The sequence below is a fragment of the Python bivittatus genome, unplaced genomic scaffold (assembly GCF_059951505.1).
Source record: "Python bivittatus isolate LINGU-HERP-01145 unplaced genomic scaffold, Pbiv_v1 ctg000210_np1212, whole genome shotgun sequence".
Taxonomy (NCBI): domain Eukaryota; kingdom Metazoa; phylum Chordata; class Lepidosauria; order Squamata; family Pythonidae; genus Python; species Python bivittatus.
Window position 1 is genome coordinate 8891305 of NW_028277053.1, and position 24513 is coordinate 8915817.

General features: G+C 40.1%; 1 protein-coding gene across 3 annotated transcripts; it reads right to left on the bottom strand.

Annotated features, from left to right (window-relative positions):
* Positions 1–1816: 1816 nt before the first annotated feature.
* Positions 1817–23845, bottom strand: TACC3 (transforming acidic coiled-coil containing protein 3). 3 transcript variants are annotated; one of them, XM_088139438.1, is made up of 16 exons: positions 23732–23845; positions 20333–20495; positions 19152–19282; positions 16791–17537; positions 15370–15454; positions 14720–14891; positions 14018–14064; positions 11399–11529; positions 10075–10165; positions 9582–9752; positions 8947–9023; positions 5712–5755; positions 5142–5302; positions 3839–3945; positions 3620–3740; positions 1817–2437 (listed from the first exon to the last, which is right to left on the bottom strand). In XM_088139438.1, the coding sequence occupies exons 2-16, from the start codon at positions 20492–20494 to the stop codon at positions 2369–2371; spliced, it is 2316 nt and encodes a 771-aa protein (XP_087995564.1). In that variant the 5' UTR covers position 20495; positions 23732–23845; the 3' UTR covers positions 1817–2368. The 3 variants fall into 3 exon arrangements, with proteins under 3 accessions (XP_087995564.1, XP_025022766.2, XP_087995563.1); XM_025166998.2 differs by having other exon boundaries at positions 16791–17540; XM_088139437.1 differs by lacking the exon at positions 23732–23845 and adding an exon at positions 23620–23720 and having other exon boundaries at positions 16791–17540.
* Between the last annotated feature and the right edge of the window lie 668 nt (positions 23846–24513).

The window sequence follows — 24513 nt, forward strand, 5'->3', positions numbered from 1 at the left end:
AAGTGCATAGTTCCAATAATTGTGGGTGATTGTATGCTTCACTGTTAGTAGGTTTTTAGTCATCATGTAATTGTTTTATAGGTTATGTAATTGTAACTAATAACTAAGTAGTGTACCTCTTCTCTGAGTTTTTTGGCTAGAGACTTTGTTGAACTTGTGTATTGGATAAGTCTTGGATGCCACATAAATGAGAAGTGATTTTTATATGTTTTGCATGAAACTTGTATTTTATGTAGTTTTATTTTTCTCAATAAACCACCAGATATGTTTTATAACGTCTGGCTGGATTTCTTTGGAGAACAAGATAAGGACACTGCATTCTTTAAATCTCTCTAACGCTGGTGTGTATTTTTGGTATGGAATGTAAGCATACCTCCGCTGTACCTAACATTATAGTGAACCCGAGTAACTTTATTAGCAAGAAGTTATGCTAATTGGTGACAGTGGCCAGGTGGTAGCTCTTCCTGCTCAATATTCTCTAACAGGAAACCTTAAACACAGTCTTAAATTCTGTCCATTTCCTACATATCAGATCCCCTTTTTTCTTCAGCTTTTTAGAGAGTTCTTCATTACTGGCTTCTTTAGATTTCTCCCATTTTTCCTTCAATGACGGTTTCAAAAAATGTGTTAATACAGGTAGTCCTTGAATTATGACCATTTGTACAGTGACCTTTTGAAGTTATGATGGTACTGAAAAAATGGACTTATGACTGATCCCCAAGGTTACAGTCACGTGATTGTGATCTGGATGCTTGGCAACCTGTTCGAACTTATGACCGATTGCCAAGCACCCCACAATCACATGACTGCCATTTGCAACCTTCCCCTGCTGGCTTCCCACAAAGTCAATGGGGAAGCAAGCAGGGGAGGTCACTAAGTTGCTTGAGTAGGTCTCCCTCACCTACCCCGGCCTTTCTTTGCTCACTTGCACCACAGCCTCCTCCCCCCCTTTGCTTGCTCACACGCACCACACCCTCCTTCCCCTTTTGCTCGCTTTCATGCACTGTGCAGCCTCTGTGCTATGGCTCTGGAACTTTGCAGGAGGAAGCATTGCAGGAGGAAGGAAAAACCCTCACAAATGGCCAGCAGTTTCCAAAGTGAGCTGCAGAGTGCGCGGAAGAAGCACCCGAGTGAGCAAAGGAAGGTGCTGGTTCGTGCGAGTGAGGGGGAAGGAGGCCCCAGTGCATGCAAATGAGCAGAAGGTGCAGTGTGAGTGAGTGAAGGGGAAGGGTGCTGATGCATGCAAGTGAGCGAAGGGGGAAGGAGGGCCAAGAAGCCCCATATATCTGCTGTATAAGAAGCCCAAAGTCATTCTTTTTGCATTTCTCTTGTTCTTCTCCTTTTCTGTTCCCCAGCACTTTTCCTTTCCTTTCCTTTCCTTCTCTCTTCTTTTTCTTGATTATTAGTTTGTGTTGGTTTTTATCTTTCTGCTTTTTAAAATTTAATGAGGCTCAATTGAAAGTGACTGGGAAACAAGTCACCCACGGAGTTTCACGATCAAGTGGGGACTTGAACGTGGATCCCCCCGGTCTGTAAGCACTACCTTGCTTATTTTGTTGGACCACAAAGCACAGCTTTCCATTTTCAGACTGATCTCCCACCACATCTGTGAATGTTTTGCAAGGTACATTATTAGTTTTACAATAGGTTCTTCACTGGGAAAAAACCTGAAGCAAGTAATAGTCTGAAGTACCTAACATATATTGACATTCGATTTCAGAAAATGAAGAGTTATGTTAGCAGACAGATATAGAGTTTTCTACTTGCATTAAATACAAAATATTTGTTCATTTAGCCACAACTCAACAGATTTACATATTTAATGAAGCATTTTATTTTAAAGACCAAAGAGAGAAAGAGATAAATGTCTAAACAGCTGGAGAAAGAGGATCTTGCAATTTCAGTTTCCGCATACTGATTTATATGAATAGAACAAAAACTAATTAATGAACAATTTTAAGATTATAGAGCCTGTGCAATATAATATCAGAAGTGTTCATTTTTTAAATGAAAGATAAACTTTCTCCATTTCTTTCACACAATTGAAAGCAATTCCTTCCTGACTGCCAAAAACATACAAGGAAGCAATAAAGTCCAGTCCAAGGATACAGAAAATAGCCCATCAAACATTAATTGGTTAGTTAAAAGACTGCAGACTAAAAACAAAAATACACCAAGACTTGTATTTACAGAATCACTTGTATGCCTCTTCAATTGCTTTCTAGAAACAGCAACTTGGCAATATAAAGGAACTATTTCATATCAAACAAAATTAGTCAAAGTAGTGAAACTGAACCATAGAAGTACATTTAATAAATAAACTACTCCAAAATTGGAGAACAGAACAAAATGGGGTGAATGCGGAGATCTAGCACATTTTTTCCACCTTAGAAATCAAATCATCACAGATTTTTGTGAGTTCATCATTTTCTTTTGTCTGTAAAAGAAATAAGAAGAAAGCATCATATGGTAGATATTGTATAAATACAACTTAGAAAGTAATTTTTAAATTAATAGAGTTAATTAATTAAATTAATAGTTATATTTGTTCCTTCAGGTGCGTGTGTCTTATTTATAAGCCACAAAATGCAGAGTGAAAGTGATAGCTGCAGATTTCCATCAGGCGAGGAATTGTACCCTTTAAGTAGAATTAACCCTGAATTTTACAGCCTACTTTCCAAATATGAAGCTGGAGAGAAGAGCTTTTGTTTACCCTCACTGATGAATCTGACTGATCAGCGGGCTTATCAATGAAAGTTTAGCTATACAGTGGTACCTTGGTTCACGAGCACTACTATTCACAAACAATTCGGGTCACGAACAGCTCCGTTCGCAAAATTTTGCCTCTGTTTGCGAACGCCGGATCGGGTGACGAACAGGATCCGCGGCCATTTTCCCTGCCGTGACACGTGGTCGCGGCTTCCTGTAGGGAGGGGGACTCTCCCTCCAAGCAATAACCGCCTCCCCACCCGCCTTTCTGTCCTCCATGCCAGAAGTCGCGTCGAGCAAGGCTAGTGTTCTCTCTCTTCATGCTGTATTTTGTTTCATATTTTTGCGGTTAAAAAAACAACAACATATGGTTCAGAACGGATTAACCGTATTTACACTGAACCTTATGGGAAAATTTGATTCGGGTCGCGACCAATTCAGGTCGCGACCAGAGTCGCGGAACAAATTAAGTTCGTGAACCGAGGTACCACTGTAATTGCTATACAGTAACTATAAGGTGCCACAAATTTCATTACTGAGTAGTTTTCTTCAAAGGGGCGAATGGCAGCTACTTGCTTGCTCAGACGGGAACACGCTTAGGCTCTTTCCATCCAGGTCACGATAGCCCCCATCTTGGGGGGGCGGGTTCTGCATTACCATAAGGATGTCTCTGCCAGAGCATGTTTGGTTTGTTTCAGAGAAAACCTGGTGGGAGCCAATCCACTGTTCTGATCTCACACCATTTGGATCTAGTAGCTCCTAATACAGGATTGACTTTACATGTGCCTTGCATCTAGATTTTTCTTTTTCTTAAAAAAGGGAAGCCGTTTGGAAGACAGCCGCCCTAGTCCTTGCTTGAAAGAATGGAACCCTTAGACTGGTCCAAAAGGCACGTAAGATTTAGACCGACCTTTTGCTCAATGCTTCTCTCTAGTGACTGGATTCTCATCTGTTCTTTGCGCAAACTGGCCTGGAGGGCAACCACTTCTGTTTTGGCCTTGCTTCTCACTTGGGCAATCTCTTCATTTGCTCTGCATGAAAAAGCATCCACACACATTAGCGCATTAAAGGGTTTTCTTCCAGCTTTAAAGCACTATAAGCCTATGGATGACCATGACGCTTGACTCACTGATGCAACTTTTCTTCTGCATGTGCCTTCAGGGCTTGATATCTCTGTTCTTCCTTCTTAATTCTTTCAAGGTAATCTTCAACACATTTCTTCAGAGCTTCTTCGTTCTAAAGAATGAGAACAAGACATTTTTATTTCACCTCATAGAACAAGTTCCCACTTTCATTGTTTTCTTCTTGAAAGCAAAACCACTGCTTATTCATCGCAGAAAACAACATTCTGGAATTCTCTTACAAATGGAATATTGTACATTTGTTCTTTTTGACAAAAATGTAAAAAAGATTAGCTTGAGACCTTGAATGCTGGCTGTATTAGTAAGGACTTTAATTTCAAAATATAAGAGGAAAGAGGAAAGTAGGGTGCTGGAAGCAACTGGAAGGTTTCCATTTCTTTTCTTCCTGACTCCTTTCACCAACACTGTCACCACCATCACTCAACTATTGGTAATTAGATCCTTAGAAATTCTTGTGTGGATATTTAAGGTAGCACTGTTTAGCAGTGTTTCTCAACCTTGGGAACTTTAAGATGTGTGGACTTCAACTCCCAGAATTCCCCAGCCAGCCATGCTGGCTGGGGAATCCTGGGAGTTGAAGTCCACACACCTTAAAGTTCCCAAGGTTGAGAAACACTGGTTTAGAGGCAAAACCTTTCTTTAGGCAAAACTGCTTTTCTTCAGTAGAACAAACACAGACATCTTATGAGGTATAGAAACAGGAACTTGTTAAAATTCTTAGCAACATTTTGCTAAGTTAAGCTGCAGATGCCTTTCTTTAATACTTTTTTCCCCCAAGCATATGTTTCTTGGAGAAATACTTACTTAACTGATAAGAATGAATGGTATACACCATGCACATCACTGCCCACCCAGTTGGCAAGTCCCACGTTGGCTTAGTGATACCATTCTCTTCTGACTTGTGATCAGTTAGTAAAATTAACCAAGAATCAATGCTGGTTCCATAGGTACAGAAAGCAAACAGAAAAGGCAGAGACAGCACCCTCCACCTGAAAATAACCGATATAAAGAGCTATTAACTACATTAAAAAAGAACCCAAGAGTGTTTTAGGATCTATTTAAACGCCTTCAAAAATACAATTATCCCCAAATAATCAGTATTTGCCACCACTGTAATTATTTATGTTGTGTTTTCAACATAGGAACCTCTGGGCAGATTACAAAGATCCTCACTCAAGAAATGGACAAAGCTTCAAGATTTTAAGCCAAAAGCTTCTCAGAAAAAAAGATGGTGTCATGTGCAAAGAAGTGTTGAAGGGAGCTCAGGGTAGAACAGCTGAAAAGGCTCACCCTTTGAAATCCTTCTATGGCCTCCTTCTGTTTTTTAAATCGTTTGAAGAATTCAGAGAAAGACTTTTCCACAGCATTCAGATCAGAAATAACTTGTTGCTTTTCATCCAATACTTTCTGCAGTTCTTTTTTTGCAAGCTCCTTTTGGATCTGAGAATCCTCTGAAGAAATAAATTAGTGAAATTGGCATAATATTCTAGAAAATATAGAAGACCTTGGAAGGGGGTTCCCAAGCCAAAACCTTCACTATACAATTATTGATCTTAAAATGCCAAACCTAAAAAAATTTTGTGCAGTAGAACCTATCCCAGGGTTTCCCAACCTGAAACCCTCCCAATATTGCTGAATTATATTCCCAGCATTCCTTACCCCGGTCATAATAACTTGGAACTACAAGTTGTAGTGTCACAACATCTCAATCTAGCAATCTACTCTGTTTTCTAGTCAAGTGCAGATAAGATAGCTTTATGCATTCAACTCTTAGACGCAAAACACCAAGCCCAGATGCAATCGTGGAGTATGGTTTCTTCCTCAAAAAACAGATGTTTACAAAATGTAATCTGAACCTACCCATCACTTGTGTTATGGTGCCCTCAAACTCAGCAACAATTTTTCTAAAAATAAAAGAAAATTATTTTAATATACTATCAGAATATTAACCAAAACTCACATTACTTAATAGATCCCACTTTCTGTCAGCAAATGCCTTTGAAACGCATTCTTCCCCTTATTTTATGAAGTCAGTGCTTCATCTAACTTCCAGTCCCTGCTAGTAAAGCTAGGAGAAGGACATCAAGTCAAGAGAAGATAAAACAAGAAATGTATTTGCCCTTTCAAAACAAAACAGAAATATGCGTAAGACAAACAATTTGCCAAACGAAGACAGGAGAGGCATCTACAGTCTTGTCTGCTGTGGATTTTACCCACTGCATGCTGCTGAAGGAAGGAATAGTAAACCCAATATTCTGTTCACCTCTGGAAAAACAGAATGCAAAGCAAAAGTATTTGATATAATGCATACATTCTCCTAGCCATCTTTAGCCAATACTGTATCTTCTGCTGGTATTTGTGGAGAGAAACACGTCAATCTACATGTGCATCACAAAGCTAGGCTAAAGCTCTTTAGATACAAGGATTACAGGAATGCTCCTTTTATCATTGCAGGATATAATAACAGAATCTTGAGCGCTTGCCAGTTTCCTGCTGCCCCCTCTTATACTAAACACAATCAAGGTGGGGATATTCTGAGTTTCTTTCTCACACTTTCCATTTACCCTGGACCGGGTTGTCATTTTTCCTTCTTAATGCTTCATCCATTCCTTCATCAAGGTTAACTCCACAATTCTTTACAGAAGCAAAACACTACCACCTAACTGCAGACACTTTCCTGTGCTGAATACCTAAATTCTACTGTCCTTGCAATATCATTATCTCTACAGGCAACTGGGACTGTTTATTTGTAGAGAATGCACTGGTATAGAAAGGAAAAAATAGTATTTCCCATAAAAACTGCAAAACAAGGGGGCACATTTGGCACGAAGACAGAATGTTCACCCTGTCCATCTGAAAGCTGCCCAGGAATGGAAGGAGGAATAGAAAGCACCCCCAACCCAGTTGCAGTTGTCACAAGAACAAACCCATTACCCAAAGAAGCAGAGATTCTATGTAGAGGTTTAAACATTGTGGCCATCAATATTGTGCACTGTTTGCAAGATGGAAAGGAAGAAAATGATCAGAGGTACAGGTAGGTACATAGAAGAAAAGACCACGTTCTATCCATTTAGAAAGACTGGACTTTCCTGGGATAGGGCACAGGCAAGAAGCAGGTGTGGTAGGGGAGAGATATGAGCATGGAAACATGCATTGTGATGTCATGATTCAATGACTCTATATACCTGCATATGACATTGCAACACCAGTATAAAATATGGAATTTGGGCTATGATATCTTAACACATTTCATGATTTTGCCATCTTTGCATTGACATTAACAGAAATACATGGCCCGCATAACTCTGAACACCATAGGGATGAAGCCTGTGGTAACTTCGGTTGAGTGCTTAAAGATGAAACAGTGGTACCACTACTCCATTTTTAAGCACTCAACCAAAGTTGCCACAGATGTGAAAACTAGTTTGGGCTTTGATGCAGCAATCTGGAAAGTGTCATGGGAGACTGCACCAAACTTTCCACCAATTCTGAAAACCAGTGAAATAAGCCAATGGAATTACAGAATGAAATTCTGCTTGATTCATACTCTAGCTATCTTTGGAAGAGATGAAGTAAAAATGAGATCTCCCTGACTATGGAAGAGAGATGAGGAACCTCCAACCTGTGGGCCTAATGTAATGGTCCACTGGGTTATGAGGCCTCATCTGTGCTTCACCTCCAATCCTTGCCCTCTTTGCCAAACCCGTTGATGCTCCTGCAGAATCAGGTCTGAAACACCCACACCTCATCTCTCCTCCAGAAGCAGGAGCTGGGTGTCATATTCCCTGATCCGGGCTCATACTTAGCAACTCCTGTTTGAGGAGGTTCACCCAATTTGCACTTTCCCCATTTGGAAAAGGCACATGCCAGGTAAAGATTTCTTTCAGTGGATGAGAATACATGGATTGATGGCTAAATTGTATCCTCTTCCTTGTGGAGAAAGAGGATGTATATTAAGCCTCCCCCACCCATGCCACTAAGGGGTGAGGATCTGACCTTGGCAGCATTGGTGCATCCCCTCCCTCTGCTTAAAAACCCAGTGATAGTTCTTGCTTTGAAAGAAAGAAAAAGGCACCCCTCTCTGCTTGAAATATAGATGGAGAAAGTGCTATGGGAGTTTTAAACTAAGTCTTAGGATTCCACCAAGCACCAATCTAACTAAATGCATATATTGTGTTAGGCTATAATATAGTTTGTTTCATGATAATTTAGCAAAATGTGTGAACTCGGCCACTATGGCTTAGGCAACAAATTTTACTTCAGCCAAACTACCTCCTAAAATGAAGTGTGAATTCAGGTGTACATCAGTAGTGCTTGTAAGACCATGCTTACCTTACCAAATTGCTAAAATCTCACAAGATTTTGTTTGATGTCAACAAGGGGAAGGGAAAGCCCAAAGGTGGAATAAGTTGCTAATCTAGCATACTTATACATATAAATCAGAAAAAGCACATCAAACTTTTCAAATGGGAAGAGAATAGTTGCTAAGTTGTAAATACTTCCCTGCACTATATAATATGCACAAGTCAAGCTTTAATGTATAAGGGTCCCCCTTCCCCAGTGATATCTCTCTGCTCTGTCAGGTTGTAACACAGTAAGTTGAGCAATCAAAACACAGAGGTGTTAGAAAACATTCAGCTAGCTTGGAGAGACAGATTCCCTAAGTTCTGTCCTGGGGGCTGGTAAACAGAACTTCTGCTTCCCATTGCAATAGGGAACCCCCAAGTCATAGTCTAGATGGACATTTTGGCTGAGAATTCCAAAAAAGCTGCAGGGCCATATTCTATAATATTTTCCAGTACAAGCCAGCTGGGTGACTTTGGGCCAATCAGCCCCCTCTCTCTCTCAGCCCAACTCACCTCAAAGGGTTGTTGTTGTGGGGAAAATAGGAGTAAGTAGTACTAAGCATGTTCAGCGCCTTGAGTTATTTATAAAAATAATAAAGGCGCGGTAAAATTTTTTAAAAAAGAATCCTATTGGCTGGAACAAGACATTTCCTTTTAAAAACTGGGTTAGAAATAGGTTAGATAAAAAAAAATTATTCCTTTGTAGAAATCATTACAAAACAATTCTAATGTTACCTACTTATACCTACTCCATTTCTTTACTTTCAGCATAAATTTTGTCATGCTTCCTCTTCCATTCCAAAGCTTCCCTTTGCTTTTCTTGTACCTGAAACAGCAAAATTCCTAAAACACTTAGCAAAAAGAGATTTTTTTTTTTTCAGATTTATGGAGAAAGAAAGAAAAGTAGCCAGCAATGTTTTTCATCTGACTTCTTGCCCTTATAGCTTTTGACAAACAGAATTACTTTCCTAGAATTGCACCCTTCTTTTTAAGGCTACAGTCTTGAAATGATTTTTTGTCACAGAGATTCTGCTGGGAACTTTTTTATCAACTGCTATTATACAAAAATCTATTACTATAGGAACAGGAACCTTGAAGATACAAATGAGAAAAACATCAAAGCTATAGGATTGGATGGATTTGCAACATGAGTGCGTGCAAGTCATTCCTTTGTGTCTTATTCTACCAAAAAAGTCGAGAATTTAGAGTGTAACTACTTACAGGCAATGACAGAAGCGCCTGCATTTAACTGGTATGGAGTCTAAAGGATGTTTTCAGTCATCACCTCCCTACCGTCTGAATAGTATTTATGTAAGAAAATGAAATAAAGTATCCATTTTGATGAGCATGGAGAGAGATTTGAAATAATGGTTGATGTTCTTACCTCGGCAGTAAGTGTTTGGACTACAGCATCCATATCAAGCTTTACTTTCTGTAAAACTTCATCCATATCTTTTTGACTGTATTTCAGTACATCTATAATTGCTTCAGAAGACTGAGCACATGAGAACAATGGCATGTTGTTACTGGTGGGGAAGTCTGGAGATGTCTTTCCCTGTGGTAAGAAATGTTTCATGCATAATAGCAGCGATTACTCTTAAAAAGTGTATTTACCCAATGGTTTCAGAGTAACTATAATTCCTTATATCTTCAAACTTGGGAATAGTGGTTTGCTTGAGCAAATAATCTGAGCAGATCTAAAGATACTTCTGATATCTTCTGGGGCATGAAATGGGAAACATGCAGGCCCAAACCTCATTCATGCAATGGGAAACAGCAATATCGTGTTGTTTTAAATCTGACAAGGCATTGGTTTCCATTTTACAAGCATAAATGGAACTGACTTCAAAAGACTGATATATTTGGATGGCACTTACCAGATCTGGAAAAATTTGAAAGTCAAGCCCCAACAGCTTTTCTTCCTGTTCAGATGATTTTACTTCAATGGATGCAGTTTTTGTAGAAGTTCTGCTTAGAAGCAAACGAAGGAGCCAATGGCAGAAAAGTCTTATCAGATGCTTTTTCCTATGTATTAGATTGAAGGAGTAGCACCAGCCTGACCTTGGCTTGGCTCAGAAGCTAACTTAAATGGTCAGAAACCAGCAAAAAACCCAGAAGGCAATGGCATGCTGCTTCCTTACTGTTGCCTAGAACACTTAATGGATATGTCAGTCTGAAGGAGGCTCGACTTACATCAGTGAAGGTCTTCTCTTCTGTACCAGCTTCTAATAGCTGTGATTCCTATCTACCCCCCTCCTTAAACTTTCAATTCTGTGGGCTGAAAAGTTAATCACAGAACATGGATGTGCAAGGAACAGGAAAATGCTGGTGCACATTACCCCCTTTCTTCCCTTATCAGCTTCTAATGCAGCATATTACATGGCCCCCATCTTCCCACTGCCTCCTCTGCCAACCCCAGCTACTGTTGCTACCAATGTACTACTAGTCTGTGCAACTGGTCTCAGCAGTGAGGAATAGGTTCCCAGCACAGCATATCTCACTGGCTCATCCGCTCTCATCTTCCCACAGCCTTCATTTCACTTCCCTCCCTCTTTTACCTCCCCCAGCTGCTTTTGGTGTTACACCCCTCCCCCCACCTTTTCCTAGAATAACTACCTTTTAATTTCATGCATGAACCAAAACATCCAAAATGTGTATATTAAAATCAGCTACCCTTTGCATGTCCCTAGCGTATGATGGCTTTCACGAAGAACGTGAAAATGTGCATTGTTTCAAGTTTGCACCAAAACAACCCCACTTAAAATGTTCTGCCAAAAAATTTTTAGTTGGCTGCATTCTGTCAAGCAAAACTTGAAACAGCTTTAATATTTTGTGTCCTGTAAGAACAATGCTTGAAATATTTTTAATGGAACTGCAAGAGTAACTGCCAGATAATATGGTAGCCCATGGGAAATGCTTCCTACCACCTAAATCATATGTATACACAAAACCAGGGATACAATATTTAAAACAATAAAACAAATCTTCATAGAAAACAAGAGGAATACAACTCTTCTCTGCCCAGTTGAAGAATCTGTTTAGATTTAGGATCTGTCATCCAATCCTAACTCTTCCCAAATAAATGTCTTCCAGATTTAACAATCATAGAAAGGCAACTTTGAAATATAAACACAAATACAGTATTTAGACAGGTCTACATATGCTTCTAAAATTCTCACTTAAAAAAGAGGCAATACTTACCCATTTTGCAGCAATGCAGCTACTGGAAGAGTTGCTTCATTAGTATCAGGACCCTTTTTCTTAGGGCTTTCGCTGAGCAGAGGATCAAACTTCAAGTACAGGGACTGCTTTCTCAAAACAGATTCCTTCAGCTAAAAGAAATGCATTTGTGAAGTCAACACAGGCAGTCTTTCTCTTTCTTGGTCACGTCCCAGACTTCTCTGAAGATTTTTGGCCTACACTTAGTCTTAATAAGGACATACAATCTTCAAGGTGCTTGTTTAAAAATTTAACTATCATATTTATTAGAGTAAAATATTGCGCACCCCCCCCCATTTACCAGTGAATTGGGGTGTGCATGTATCTTACATTTGCTGAGAATGCAATAGCAGAGGTAGCTTCAAGAGAGGGGAACAACTGGCTGCCAAAGCTTCAAGGGAACAGCATGTATAAGCAGTGAGTGTTTACAGTGGACAGACACCTCTATCCATGAAGGCTCTCAATACAGACAAAGATGTCTGAATACCAGGATCCCTCAACTGGTGGAGAGTCTAAGGGATAGAGAAGCTCTTTACTGTAGATGCTCACCCTATAATGCAGGGACAGTAGAGAATGAGGCTAGTGTACTATCTAAACAGTACTAGAAGTCTCAAGCATACACACCTGGGAATAAGAGCAATTGAACTCAGTGTGACTTACTACATTTTCCTTGAGCTTGCAACCCTACCCAAAAGAATCAACTTGTTTCTGAGTTGCAAACTGAAGGAAAGAAACAGCAATATCTCAAAAATCTCCTCCCAGTTTGCACTTCAGTTTGTATCAGTTTAAACTGGGCTAAACAGACCTATCCACAGCATAACAGCATACTTGCCTACGAGCTAGGCCATTAAACTCAACAGGATTTACTACAAAATTAAAGTGTATAGGCTTATGCTTGCTGAACTCAGATTTAAGCAATGTCTTTCTCTACATGAGCGGATGCATAAGCAAAATAGAAATGATTTTGGGTAAACAAATGAAAGAGTTTATTAGTTCAACTGATTAACAATGAAGTTATTAATTCAACTGATATTACGTTATTGTTTGGCCTAGTCACTGCTCTTTTTCTTGCATGACCTCAGCCTAGCACACATACACAGCACAAATATGCAGAAACGTATACAGGCATGTCACATGTATTTACGGGGAAATTTTCAACACGGATTTCAATGGGAGTTATAAACCAAGTTGACCAGGTAAAGACACTAGGCAGCAAATAGGATTTTTCCATTTTATAGTGTTTTCCTTTTTAAACTTCCTTTGAGGATCATCTTCCTTTGGGGTAAATAGTATGGTTAGGTAAAATAATACTGTGCCCCAAGAGATGTTGGCTTCTAACTAGAAATGCAACATTTCATAAAAACAGCACAAGTCAAATTGGAAACACACCTTAGCAGGGAGAGGAAGAACTGGATTCAGGGATCCAAGGCCTACCATCAGATCAAAGTTGGGATCTGTCTGATTGGTTGGCCCAATTAGAGCTTTTGGAATGAGTGAGGATACGGAAAGTGGGAAAAGAAATGGGTGTGTATTTCTTGTTTATTGCCACTTTGCATCTCCTTTTGGGTAGTTATGTATACGGCAGTGTTCTTTTGCAAATAATCAACTGAATAATCTTCCTTTTTTCATTGTTTACCCAACTTTCCATTGCTTTTTTCTCATCCCATCTAATATGCCCACCCTTTTATAGTACAATTCTTTCAGACAATTTTTTACTTCTCCTTTGTTCATTTATTCCTCACAGACGTTACTAATTGTTACTTTCCATTTCTGGAACCATAAAAATCTAAGTACTGTAATATACCACTACATGTATCTGTCTTCTTCCTGCCTTTTGTGCAGATAAGAGCCATCTTCCAAAATACACTTGGCCTTATAGAAGGGTGCATGTTATTACTATATTAGGCAGCAGCTTTACAGAAATGGGGTTACAATCTCCAAGTCAAATTCAGCTGGCAAGGGTTGTGGAAGTCATCTGAGAAAGTAGTCGCTGCAGTCAAATGTAAAAATTTCTGATGGGTTTCTATGAAACTTGTCACACCTCCTTCTTTTATAAAGGTCTACATGTCCTGCAAATCACATCACGTTCTGATAACAAATAAAAATGGGGCAGGCATTGTTAGCTTAAGTTTCTTCTCCACACTAAATAAAAGAGAGGGGAACTCCAGTTCTCCCAAGTATCACTCCAAAATTAGAAACAGGTAAGGATGAGCTATGCTCCAGATCAACCCAAGGCAAGTTGGACTATTTGGAGCTGATAATCTGGCTGTGAAGTGGATTGTGTGGTTTTTGCGCAACCTAATAAAAATAATTCTCAAGGGAAGTTTTGGATTTACTTGAACATCACAGTGAACCTCCTGTTTTCATTAAGTGTTTCAGTTTAGCTACATCAGACTACCAGAAAGAATGCTTCAGATGATCATAAGGTATATACAGCAATTCTGTTTTGTGTGTCATATTAAGTCACACTTCCATGTAGTTACAGCATTAGAATCGTCCCCAACTGAATATTTTTCTTATTTTTTCCCTTTAGAAGTCCTTTTCGGCTGGTGGGCACAAGCTAGACAAGCTGTAGATTTGGTTCTGCTATAGGTTACTTACCGAGGCCATTCCAAATTGCTCTAGATAGTCTATTTGTATTCCAAAAACTAGGAGGAGAAAGAGATGGAAGGCAACAGCAATCAAGAATTCATCACAAAATAAGTTATTGCTTTCAGAGACAAATAAAGAAACCCCTTCCTGCCATTAGGGTGTCCTATCTGTACACTGAAAATGAGCAGACAGCCTTCTTCCCATTGGCCATTCAATCAATTTTAACCAGCAGGCCTGCTGTTACCAAACCAAAACAAAAACTACTTTGCTAAAGCTTCCAATGTGAAATGATTGTGAAATAATTACTAACATGGATTAACAAATTGTCCATGTACCTAGACCTGCACTGGAAGGCTTACGTGTATCATGGCAACATGCAATCAATATTTGTCTAAATGAAGCAGCGACAATGGCTTTCACTTAGAGGGTCATCTTACAGTCATTAAAACTGCAATTTCAGCTGGTCAAAAGTGCATGGAGTTACAGTTGCAGCTCTTATTTTTCTTCATCTCTGTTTTGAAACACTGGCAAGAACTTTTGGTTTGTCAGTCTGGTTACTGACCATTATCTACAATGTTTCACTGGGCTCTGTATAAATGTTCCAAGCTTCTTTGAAACAGAGCAAACAAAAATAAATAGGGGTAAAACTTATTTAACTAGCACATGCTCACTGGAATACTCTAACATTGACTTAGACTGACTTATGCTTACCTTCCATAGGTGGTCTGAATTCTTCACTTTCGGTAAATAGCTGGTTACTTTCACTCCCTGTTTCTGTACTTCCACAAAGGGTTCTGGGTGCTAAATCACCTACGAGCAACTGTCCATCCAGAGACATGTTTCCTTGGTCTGAGGTCTCAGATAATATAGTCCTTTGGCTCACCTAAATAAACAATATTTTTGTGGACATGTTCAGCAAGCAGAGCGGTAAGTTCCAACGGCACATGTGGCTAAAGTGGCCCCCCTTCATTTTGCTGATCAGCCCTTTAACAGCACAATTCAACTGCATGGAAAAACAACACAGAGGACCAGCAGACCTTCCTAGTCGAAGTCTTACTTTGCTGATCTTGTTTTGCCCATTACACAGACCAACCCTCTGCTTTTCAAGAAGTCAGTATGAGATGCATAAGCTCAAACACCGCTTTGCTGTTTAAAATGTATCAGATAACTCAATGCATAGCCTCTGAATCAATTGAATGGACAATTTTATTGGTAAGCCAATGTTGTGCTAAGAATGGAGTACATTTTATTGCACAAGTGGTATTCGTGGCAATGTCTTCAGAATCATGGCCATTCTTTCTCCGCAAAACCTGTGCAGCATGAATACAGATAATGATTTGAATATTGGGACAATACAATACCATTATTTCTCCTGAAGGTTCACCTTGAGCATCTTTTTCAACCACAGCCTGACTGTCAGTTAAAATCCGATCATCAGTCGCTCTCCTATACAAAGCAGATTAGAATATTTGAGAGCAACAACATTTGGTATTTTGTGCTTTATAAGTAAGTTATTTGCAATTCAGTGAATCTGTTGTTCTCCATCTTTCTCTGTATTGTGCTGATATTTAGAATGCAAAGTTTGGGGGGGAAATTTGCTTTTTCAAACATGTGATTGTGTAAATTTACTAGCACCATCCAAAATGCTCTAGCCTCAGAACTACAGTTTCAAGTATTCTGAGATCAGAACAAAGCATCAGCGTTTCCCTCTTATAGGGGCAGGGCATTTTATTCCATATTGTTTCAAAGGCTCTTAGACCCTGTAGTCTTTGGGTACATGAAGAGTACATTAGATAATAAATGACAGATTGCGTCCAGGCTGCTACAGGTTCAAACAAATTCAGGGGAGGAAGTGTGTGGGAAGTCACCTAAGCACAAACTGTATACTTGATGGATAAACTTACTGCTTTTTAAAATTATCTGCTATAGGGAAGTTGATAGATTGCAATGGAATAGTGCTGGCTTGTATACTTAATGCCTTCAGTAGGTTGCAAATGCAAAGGATCCACTGTGCATGTGCGTTAAAGATAGTGCTACCACGCTGTTGAATTTTCAGACTGCAGAATGCAAGAAACTTGTAGTATGTGTATACATTAGGAAGATGTCATCTCAAGCAAAAAGCCAAAAAAGTGTATTTTTTGGAGTTCTTATGTTGCAGTTTTTAAAAATTAATGTTTTTTTGCTAACTTCAGTTATACAGTTCTTTGTGCATGTTTAACTGCTGTTCCCACTGTTTATTATGGGAATTTAAAATGATTTACTTTTGTAAAAAATAATCCCTTTGACCAATTTTTCAGTAAATTAGATAGCAGGCAACACTATGCAGGTACTATCAATTAATCTACTTTTGTGATGCTGAAATCTAAATTAGGGAGCAGAGGCTTGGTTTTTGCAACATTATTTCCCATGGTAGAACACACAAAAATTATTCTGATTTATTCAGTCAGAATACAATCTATTCAGAATGTTCCAACAGATTAAAACATTCCATGTGGAGATTTTGTTTTCCAAGCTCAAAAGAAAATGTTTGCTGTGTGCATTATTGATAAGACATCTTTATTGCTTAAAAACTGGATGAAATCTATGCATTATAAAGTTAATGGATAACAACACTTTGGATACTGAGCAAAATAAAATGCCTGATATTACAACTCTGAACAATTGCAGTATATGCCATATCCATTTGTACCCACATTTAAATTTCTGGCCTTAATTGATTACAGGTTTCACATACTGCTTTTCAAGGCCAAGATTTCTGCAGATGTAGTTATAGAATACTTACTGGCTTTCTGCTGTTAATTCCATAGTCTCAAATTTATCTGGTACATTAAGTTCTTGTGTTTGTAGAGAGTCTGCTTCATCTTTTCGGACATCAGATTTCTCTACACAGGGTGCAGGACATTCAGTGGAATCCTGTATGTTGGGCCCACATCCAAATGTGTTGAAGTCGGGATCAAAGTTTATGCAGTCAAGCTTGTAAGATACTTTGGGAACCCAGCTCTCTTTTATTTCAGTGCCAGAATTCTCTTCACTGTTGTTTATTTTGTCACTGTTTAAATTTTCAAAGCTACATAATTTTTGCATGTGTGGCAAGGGAGAATTTTGTAAGTACAACATTGGTAAGGGCTCAAGGTTGCAAGCTCTGTTAGAGGTGATATTTGTGGCATGATCGTAATTTAGAATTTGCTTTGAAACATCATCATGTAGTAATGAGGCTAGGGACAAATTACTCTCAGTTGTGCAGCCTGCTTCCCCAGATGGAATATTTTCAGCAACAGTTTGAGGCAAGCAAACTGAATCACATGAAAGAGAAAATCCATCTTGTTTTTCAGTTCCAGTAAGAACTTCCAAAAGAGAGAGTTTCTGGCTATTAGGATAATTCAGAAGGCTGTCTGAGCTCTTAAATGACTCAACAACACTGACAGTAGGCAAGTAGGTTAGATCATCTGAAGGATCAGGAGTGACCTTTCCTTCTGGTTGTATCTTCTCTTTTGCTGAAGTAATCTCTGTGGTAATTGTTGGTTGATTCCTGCTGAAAGATATACAGTATTCATTTTAGTCAGTCAAGGATACAGTAACTGAACTAAAGAAGGCCTCTATTTGGCACTCTGCAAGGGCCAAGGAAAAGAGGCTATATTTCACAGGCTCTATTGTTTATTGACCAGGACATACAGTGCCCACTTCTGATAGTCTGTTGCGAAACAGCATGGTATTTTTTTTTTCTTGGACGCTTTGATTTTACTCTTTGGAACACCTATAGCTAATCTGAACTCAACAGGAATAATTTGGAAATAAATATTTAGAGGACCAGCTTGCATGTAACAGAGATAAAGTAATTGCCTAGTTTCTTTCTATCACTTGATGCTACCAATTTAATAATATTATCTAAGGCAGTGTATCTATACTAATGATATGCATACTATGGTTAGTACGTAGAAGTGGTTTAAGAGATACAAGCATACTTGCTAGCTGCAGAATGGAGGAACAAACATCAAGCTGATAGGAAGCAATTGAAACATTTCAGAGTGCAGTGGAGAAAGAGGCTCTTAAGATGCCTCTGCACGTGAAGGAAAACCAGTTAGAGGAGCAAAAAAGTAGCCAAATCTAGGCTGCATGAGGAGATGGGTGCTGGCTGGAACAGAGAAGCCAGTTTTGCAAAGAGGAGTTGGTTCCGTGGGGTGGTTTGCAGACCCTTTAGCGCCTGGAACAGAAGCCATAGTGGGGAGGGCAAAGCATCAATATACAGAAGCGGCACACTGCATATTTATGTCCCCATTTCTGATTCTGATGCCTTGGTGTAGTTTTCAAGACAACATTATAGTAATTTTTTTCACAGAAAAAGCAGACTTTTAATTTCTATATTAAAATTTTAGTAAAATGATTGGTGGAATGTAGGATTGAGAACCATTGCTCTGGAACACTGTATAATTTTTTCTTGGGCCGTTCAGTCAGACTTGACTCCTGGTGACTACACAGAAAAATCTATGCAGTTTTCTTGGCAACATTTTCAGAAATGGCTTGTCATCTTGTTTCTATGGCTGAGAGAAAATGACTGGTCCAAAGTCACCTAAGGCAGGCTAGAACTCAAATTTTCCCACTCTTAGTCCAGCACTTTAACTATTAGACCAAAATGTCTCGCTATACAAATTAGTAAAGTAAAAACCAACAGCTCTAAAACAGAATAAAAACCATCCCCACATAACCTTTTTCTAAAGAGTCAACTCACTAAAGATCTTAAAACAATCCTGACAAATACTGAAAAATAAAGAGGTCTTCACACTAACTTAACAAATGTGTTGGATGCCTTCATGTAGCCCATTAGAGATAAGGCGTCAAAAGAAGCATCAAAATGTATGGTCACAGAAGTTCCAGGCTAAGGCAACTATCTTTTCCAGATCTTAAGGCCAAAAATAGCTACTGTATTTAAATACTTTTTCCAGGGAGTCCAGAACAAGTCACTACTCTTCTGCTTCGGCTTCAAGGGTTAGAAATGCCAATTCCTAGAGGGAACAAGCTTGTTCTAGTTTTAAAGGGTGAAAGCTCCAAGGGAATGCCATGCTTTTGGAAAACGGGGCTACCTTACAACCTTTTTTGGTCTCAACTGTACAAACACATCAGAGCAGTGATTATCTGTTTTACTCACACAGTGTTGCACGTAGTCAAGAGAAGATTGTCTGGAATCTCTGCTATAAGAGAAATTTCGGGCTTTTTCTTTATATCTGGACTCAAGATCCTGCGAGTTTGAGGATCCCGCACTGGAGTTTGGAAAGTTACCTGCAAAGGGGAAAAAAACCCTTGTTTAGAACAGCAGGGAAAAAACACGTGCCCGCAAATTCATTATCTATTTAGAAGGATATTAATGTCCTGCTGTTCCATTGCTAACAGAGGAAACACTCAAACCAGGAAAAAAAATTGTTAAAGAATACCGATTCCAACAATAAAAAATCCCCCCCCCCCAAAACTGAAAAGAATCGGAGGTAAAGTAATAGCTAAGCAGCAAGTACAGTGGAACCTCGGGTTACGAACGCCTCTGTTCACGAACTTTTTGGGTGACGACCAGCTCCGGCCGCAAAATTTTGCTTTGGTTCGCGAACTCCGCCTCGGGTTACGAACAGGATATGCGGCCATTTTCCCTCCCGTGACACGGTCCGCGGCCATTTTCCCGCCCGTGACACATGGTCCGCAGCCATTTTTCCGCCCCTAACACGTGGTCCCCGGCCATTTTTTGCCCCTGACATGTGGTCCCCGGCCATTTTCCGCCCCTGACACGTGGTCCCCGGCCATTTTCCGCCCCTGACACGTGGTCCCCGGCCATTTTCCGCCCCTGACACATGGTCCCCGGCCATTTTCCGCCCCTGACACATGGTCCCCGGCCATTTTCTGCCCCAACACATGATCGTAGGGAGGGGGACTCTCCCTCCAAGCAATAGCCGCCTCCCTGTCCTCCACGCCAGAACGGATTAACGGTAATTACATTGAACCTTATGGGAAAATTTGCTTCGGGTTGCGACCAATTCGGGTTGCGACCAGAGTCGCGGAACGAATTAAGTTTGTGAACCAAGGTTCCACTGTAAATAGAAATAAAATGTGTCTTCTACAGGGTGCCAATGGCTGGGTTAACACAACACACTGAAATACAAACTACCCAACCCTATTTGAGCCTAGACTAGTGGCTTTTGCAAATGCAGCTAAGGTGTTCTGACAAAGTGGCACTCAGCCAAATCTTCTGGGATACAGGGTTCTACATCTGGCTATAAAGCTGAAGATGCCTTCTTCTGTTTCCTTGCTTCTGGTAAAAGAGCTCTGCTAGACATTAATACATACCTTCATAGGCTTCACTATTCCCTTTGGTGGCACATTTTCTTTCTGCGATGGCCGAAGAATAGAAGTCCTGCCTGTGGTCTCTGCTGGTGTGAAAAGAATCGCACAGCTTTCAGCAGCTATGCCCTCGCTAATACTGTCTCCATTTAAAGTGTGCAGACTCATTCTAAAAGAGAAAACATGTAAATAATGTTATCTGACAATTTTCTTTTCAGATGGCAGTTGGATTCTGGATTCCAAAAACTGATAATTCCATCCCGGATAGCAGTCCAACAACTTCTGAAGTGCCTCACTGGATTCATCACCTACAGCAGCTACTAAACTGGATTCAAGAGCAGGAGTGAAAAACCTACATAGGTCCTCTTCAGATATGCAAAATGACAGTACTAATAAGCTTTCCTCATCAGTGGTCAGGACAGTGTATTTCAGCAAAAGCTCCACACTTCTTTAAAACACAGAGTTGCAAGTAACAAATTCTAGTTTTTTTAAAATAAACTCTTTTGTCAGGAAGAAAATTATTCACATATTTTTCTTGGGCAGAAGGTTGTAATTATTTAAAGAGCTGCAAGCATTCATTGTTGCTCTGTTAGGACATCTGAGGCTGAGCTTACATGAAGGTGGCCTCATTCATCAAGAAAATGGAAGTTGACAATTATGGAGTTTGCTAGTGACCACCCATCTAAGTATTAATCATATCCAACCTTGCTTAGCCAACCTTGGCTGATCTCAGAAAAGCTAAGTTAGCAGTGATAATGCTTTGTGATCTGAATCTCTCTCCTCTTGCTTTAGATTATTACAACTATAGTAAGATCTACTATAATGTCACTACATTCAGCTAGTCTATGATTTTAAAAAATCTACCATCAAGCCATAATTAGAAGTGATCATGATTACCCTCTGTAGGTTTGGTTTATCTTCAAACATGAAATAAAGAAAAAAACATATTCACTACAAACAATCAAATCTTGTTTTTGTCACAAAAGCACAGCCATACTACAGGGAGATGCAGTGACACAATTTTCAATTACTATACCAAAGAGTTTGCAATAGGCTGCCTTACACCTGAGCTATGCCTGAGAGAATAGCTGAGTTTTCCTAAACAAAAATTTGGAAGGAATGACAAAAAAAGGAGAAAGAATATATGAAATACTATCATTTTTTTTCTCTTGCTGCTTTCTTATCCCCCCCAACACCCATACATAATAAACATGAAATACAGATTTTTTACTTTTTCCCCATAATTTTATTAAGATTTTAAAAAGAATAAAAGATAATACAAAGAAAAAAGAAAATACAAAAAATCCCCCTTTTTAAGAAAGCGACTTTCCACCCTCATCACAAGTAATAAACAATTTCATAATTTCTTCACCCTCTTAATATAAAAATCTTCATCCCATAACCCATCTCTTAGTAATGAACAAATCAAATAAGTAACATCTTCCCCTTATCCAATTGTCAGCAAAAAAAATCCAGAGCTCTAAAATATTACAGCTGACAAATACAAAACTCAACTTTCCACGCCTCAACTCTTAACTGTAAGAGAAATCCCATTTAAAAAAGCATTAAAAAGTATAAGCAAACCAAACCTAAAGATTAACATAACAAAAAGAGATAATTTCTTCTTAAAAAAAAACAAGAAAGTCCAATATACAACCCCTTCCAAATGCCAACCATTCCAAAGCTAATCACCCCAAATAACAACCTATCCCATTCAAATAAATATTCCATATCTGAACTCTAAACTGTTCACAAATATAAAGTAATCCCAGCATCCTAATACAAAAAAAGACCAAAATTTAACCTAACAAAAAGAGCTAATTTCTCCTAAAAAAAATTCACATAATTAGATACTAAACATTAAGGTACTAAACAATTAGGATACAGAAAATAGCTATAAAGAATTCAAACACCAAATAAGCAAATTCAGTATACCAAATGTTTCCAATTAAAATATCAGTACAGGTAGTCCTCGCTTAACCACCATTCGTTCAGTGACTGTTCAAAATTACGATGGTGCTGAAAAAAATGGACTTACAACCTCTGCCCAAAGTTACAGCTGTTGCAGCACCCCTGCAGTCACATAATCAAAATTTGGGGACCTGGCAGCCTGCCCACACTTACAACTGCAGGGGTGCTGCAATTCCCCCCACCCACCTATCTTCCCCCATCTATGCCCTTTTAGCTGCCCTGGACAGCAGCACTTGTTGGCAGCGCCAGGGCTGGGACTGAAGTAGAGGTCTGGGGCCCTCAGCAGTCTCAGCCAGCTGCAACCACTCCCCAGGCCATTTAAATATTAAATGTTTTGAATAATTTCATTCCTGAGAATATACAGTTATATTCCTTTAACCAATTTGTTTTTTCCTCAAATAGATTTAATATGGTTGTCTAAATCAATGTTTCTCAACCTCAGAAACTTTAAGACCATGCTGGCTGGGGAATTCTGGGAGCTGAAGTTGAATACATGTTCTGAATGCGCATGTGAACATGTGAAGAACATGTGCAGGTTGCGGTAACGAAGGAATAGTTCTGAAACACCTTGGGCAATAAGCGTTTTTAATATTTATTTTCCCTCCTGCCTTCATATAACATGGGACTATATATATTCTCTTCTACTGGCACAAAAGATAGTGTCAGATTTTTGAACTGTGCATCTCAGAATACCCACTGGACCGTTCCCTTTTGCTGAAAGGCCATCTGGTCACCAGGAATCAACCCTGGCTGGGCAAGGACTTCATTTACAGTTCACAGGGCAGCACCCAGCGACCTTGTCTGGTCCTGAAAAACCAAGGAGGGCCTGTCTTCATTATCACTTGGATGGAAGACCACCAGAAAATCCATAAAACAGACTAGGAACCCAAGGAAATATCCCAGAACAAGGCGATGGGGACTCCATCCCATACTTGGACTAAGAAAACTGCATGGGGGGGGGGGGACGTTTCACGCAATGACAAAAAAGAGAATTTACTTTACGCTTTGAAGATAGTTGAATCGCATTGTGCTTGGTATGGATTTCCGCCAAAATAGGTAAATAAGAGTCTGGAGCGAGCCAGATCTTCGCTATTCTGCAGCCTGGGTCCTGCGTTTCCACAATATAATACTAACCAACCCGGATTCGCACAACACACTATCCCCCCAACTGTTAGAAAGCCTATGAGCACGCCGAGCCTGCGAAACAGACCCGAGGGGGCAGACAGGCAGGGACAAGGGCTGCGTTCGCACAACGCGCTTTAGCTGCAGGCCGAATAAACCCATTTTCACGGTTCAGACGAGACGCTGAGCCACAAACTCACCCAACGAACCGGGCGCGGAGCCCGTGTTTCACGCCAGCCTCAGCGTCTCGTCCGAAAAGACAAAACCCGGCCCGCCGAAGGAAGCCCCGGAGACGCGAGTGGGCTTACCTACCTGGCCACCGTCCGAGCACCTCTGCCCGGCCCGTTCCCTCAACGCCAGCTCCTGTTTCAAATTTGAACGTCGCCTCTTCCTCACCAATGGCGAGCCGAGAGCGACGGCCGTCACGGCCACGTCACCGGAGCGGAGCCGCCCGAGCAGTCACGCATGCGCAAGCCAACGTGCGAGGACAGCGTCCAGGAGGAGGGAGGAGCTTGCCAGGGAGGCGTGGCCTGCAGCTGGACGCGGTAGGCTGGAGGACGTGCGTGGTCTCAAAGTGAAGTGGAAGAGCGGGCGGACTTCTCAGCAGCTTTCCTAGAAAATACTCGGGGGAACACGGGAACCAGGGGGAGGACTCCCTCTTGCAGATGCAAATCCCCGCACGTTGGAAATCTAGGATTATTTTTCCTCCCGCTCCCTTAAATCTACTTCGTATAGAACAAAAAAGCTTTCAAGCGGGCTGATGTGTTGGACAACGTATATTTTGTTGTTGTTTAGTCGTTAAGTCGTGTCCGACTCTTCGTGACCCCATGAACCATATTCTGTCAGGCCTTCCTGTCCTTCACTGCCTCCCTGAGTTTGCTCAGTTTCCTGCTCATTGCTTCAGTGATGCTGTCTAACCATCTCATCCTCTGCCGTCCTCTTCTCCTTTTGCCTTCAATCTTTCCCAGCATCAGGGTCTTCTCCAAAGAGATCTCTCTTCGCATTAGGTGACCAAAGTATCTGAGCTTGAGCTTCATTATCGATCCTTCCAATGAGCAATCAGGGTTGATTTCCTTTAAGATTGACTGGTTTGA

What these genes read in the sequence shown, in the direction of transcription:
- TACC3 (XM_025166998.2), bottom strand. Translation starts at nt 20,494, where the DNA reads ATGAGTCTGCACACTTTAAATGGAGACAGTATTAGCGAGGGCATAGCT. An exon ending in AGCAATTTGGAATGGCCTCG is followed by an intron (nt 11,530 to 14,017) that starts GTAAGTAACCTA and finishes CATTTCTTTTAG; the next exon opens with CTGAAGGAATCTGTTTTGAG. An exon ending in TCCAAACACTTACTGCCGAG is followed by an intron (nt 9,024 to 9,581) that starts GTAAGAACATCA and finishes TTGCTGTTTCAG; the next exon opens with GTACAAGAAAAGCAAAGGGA.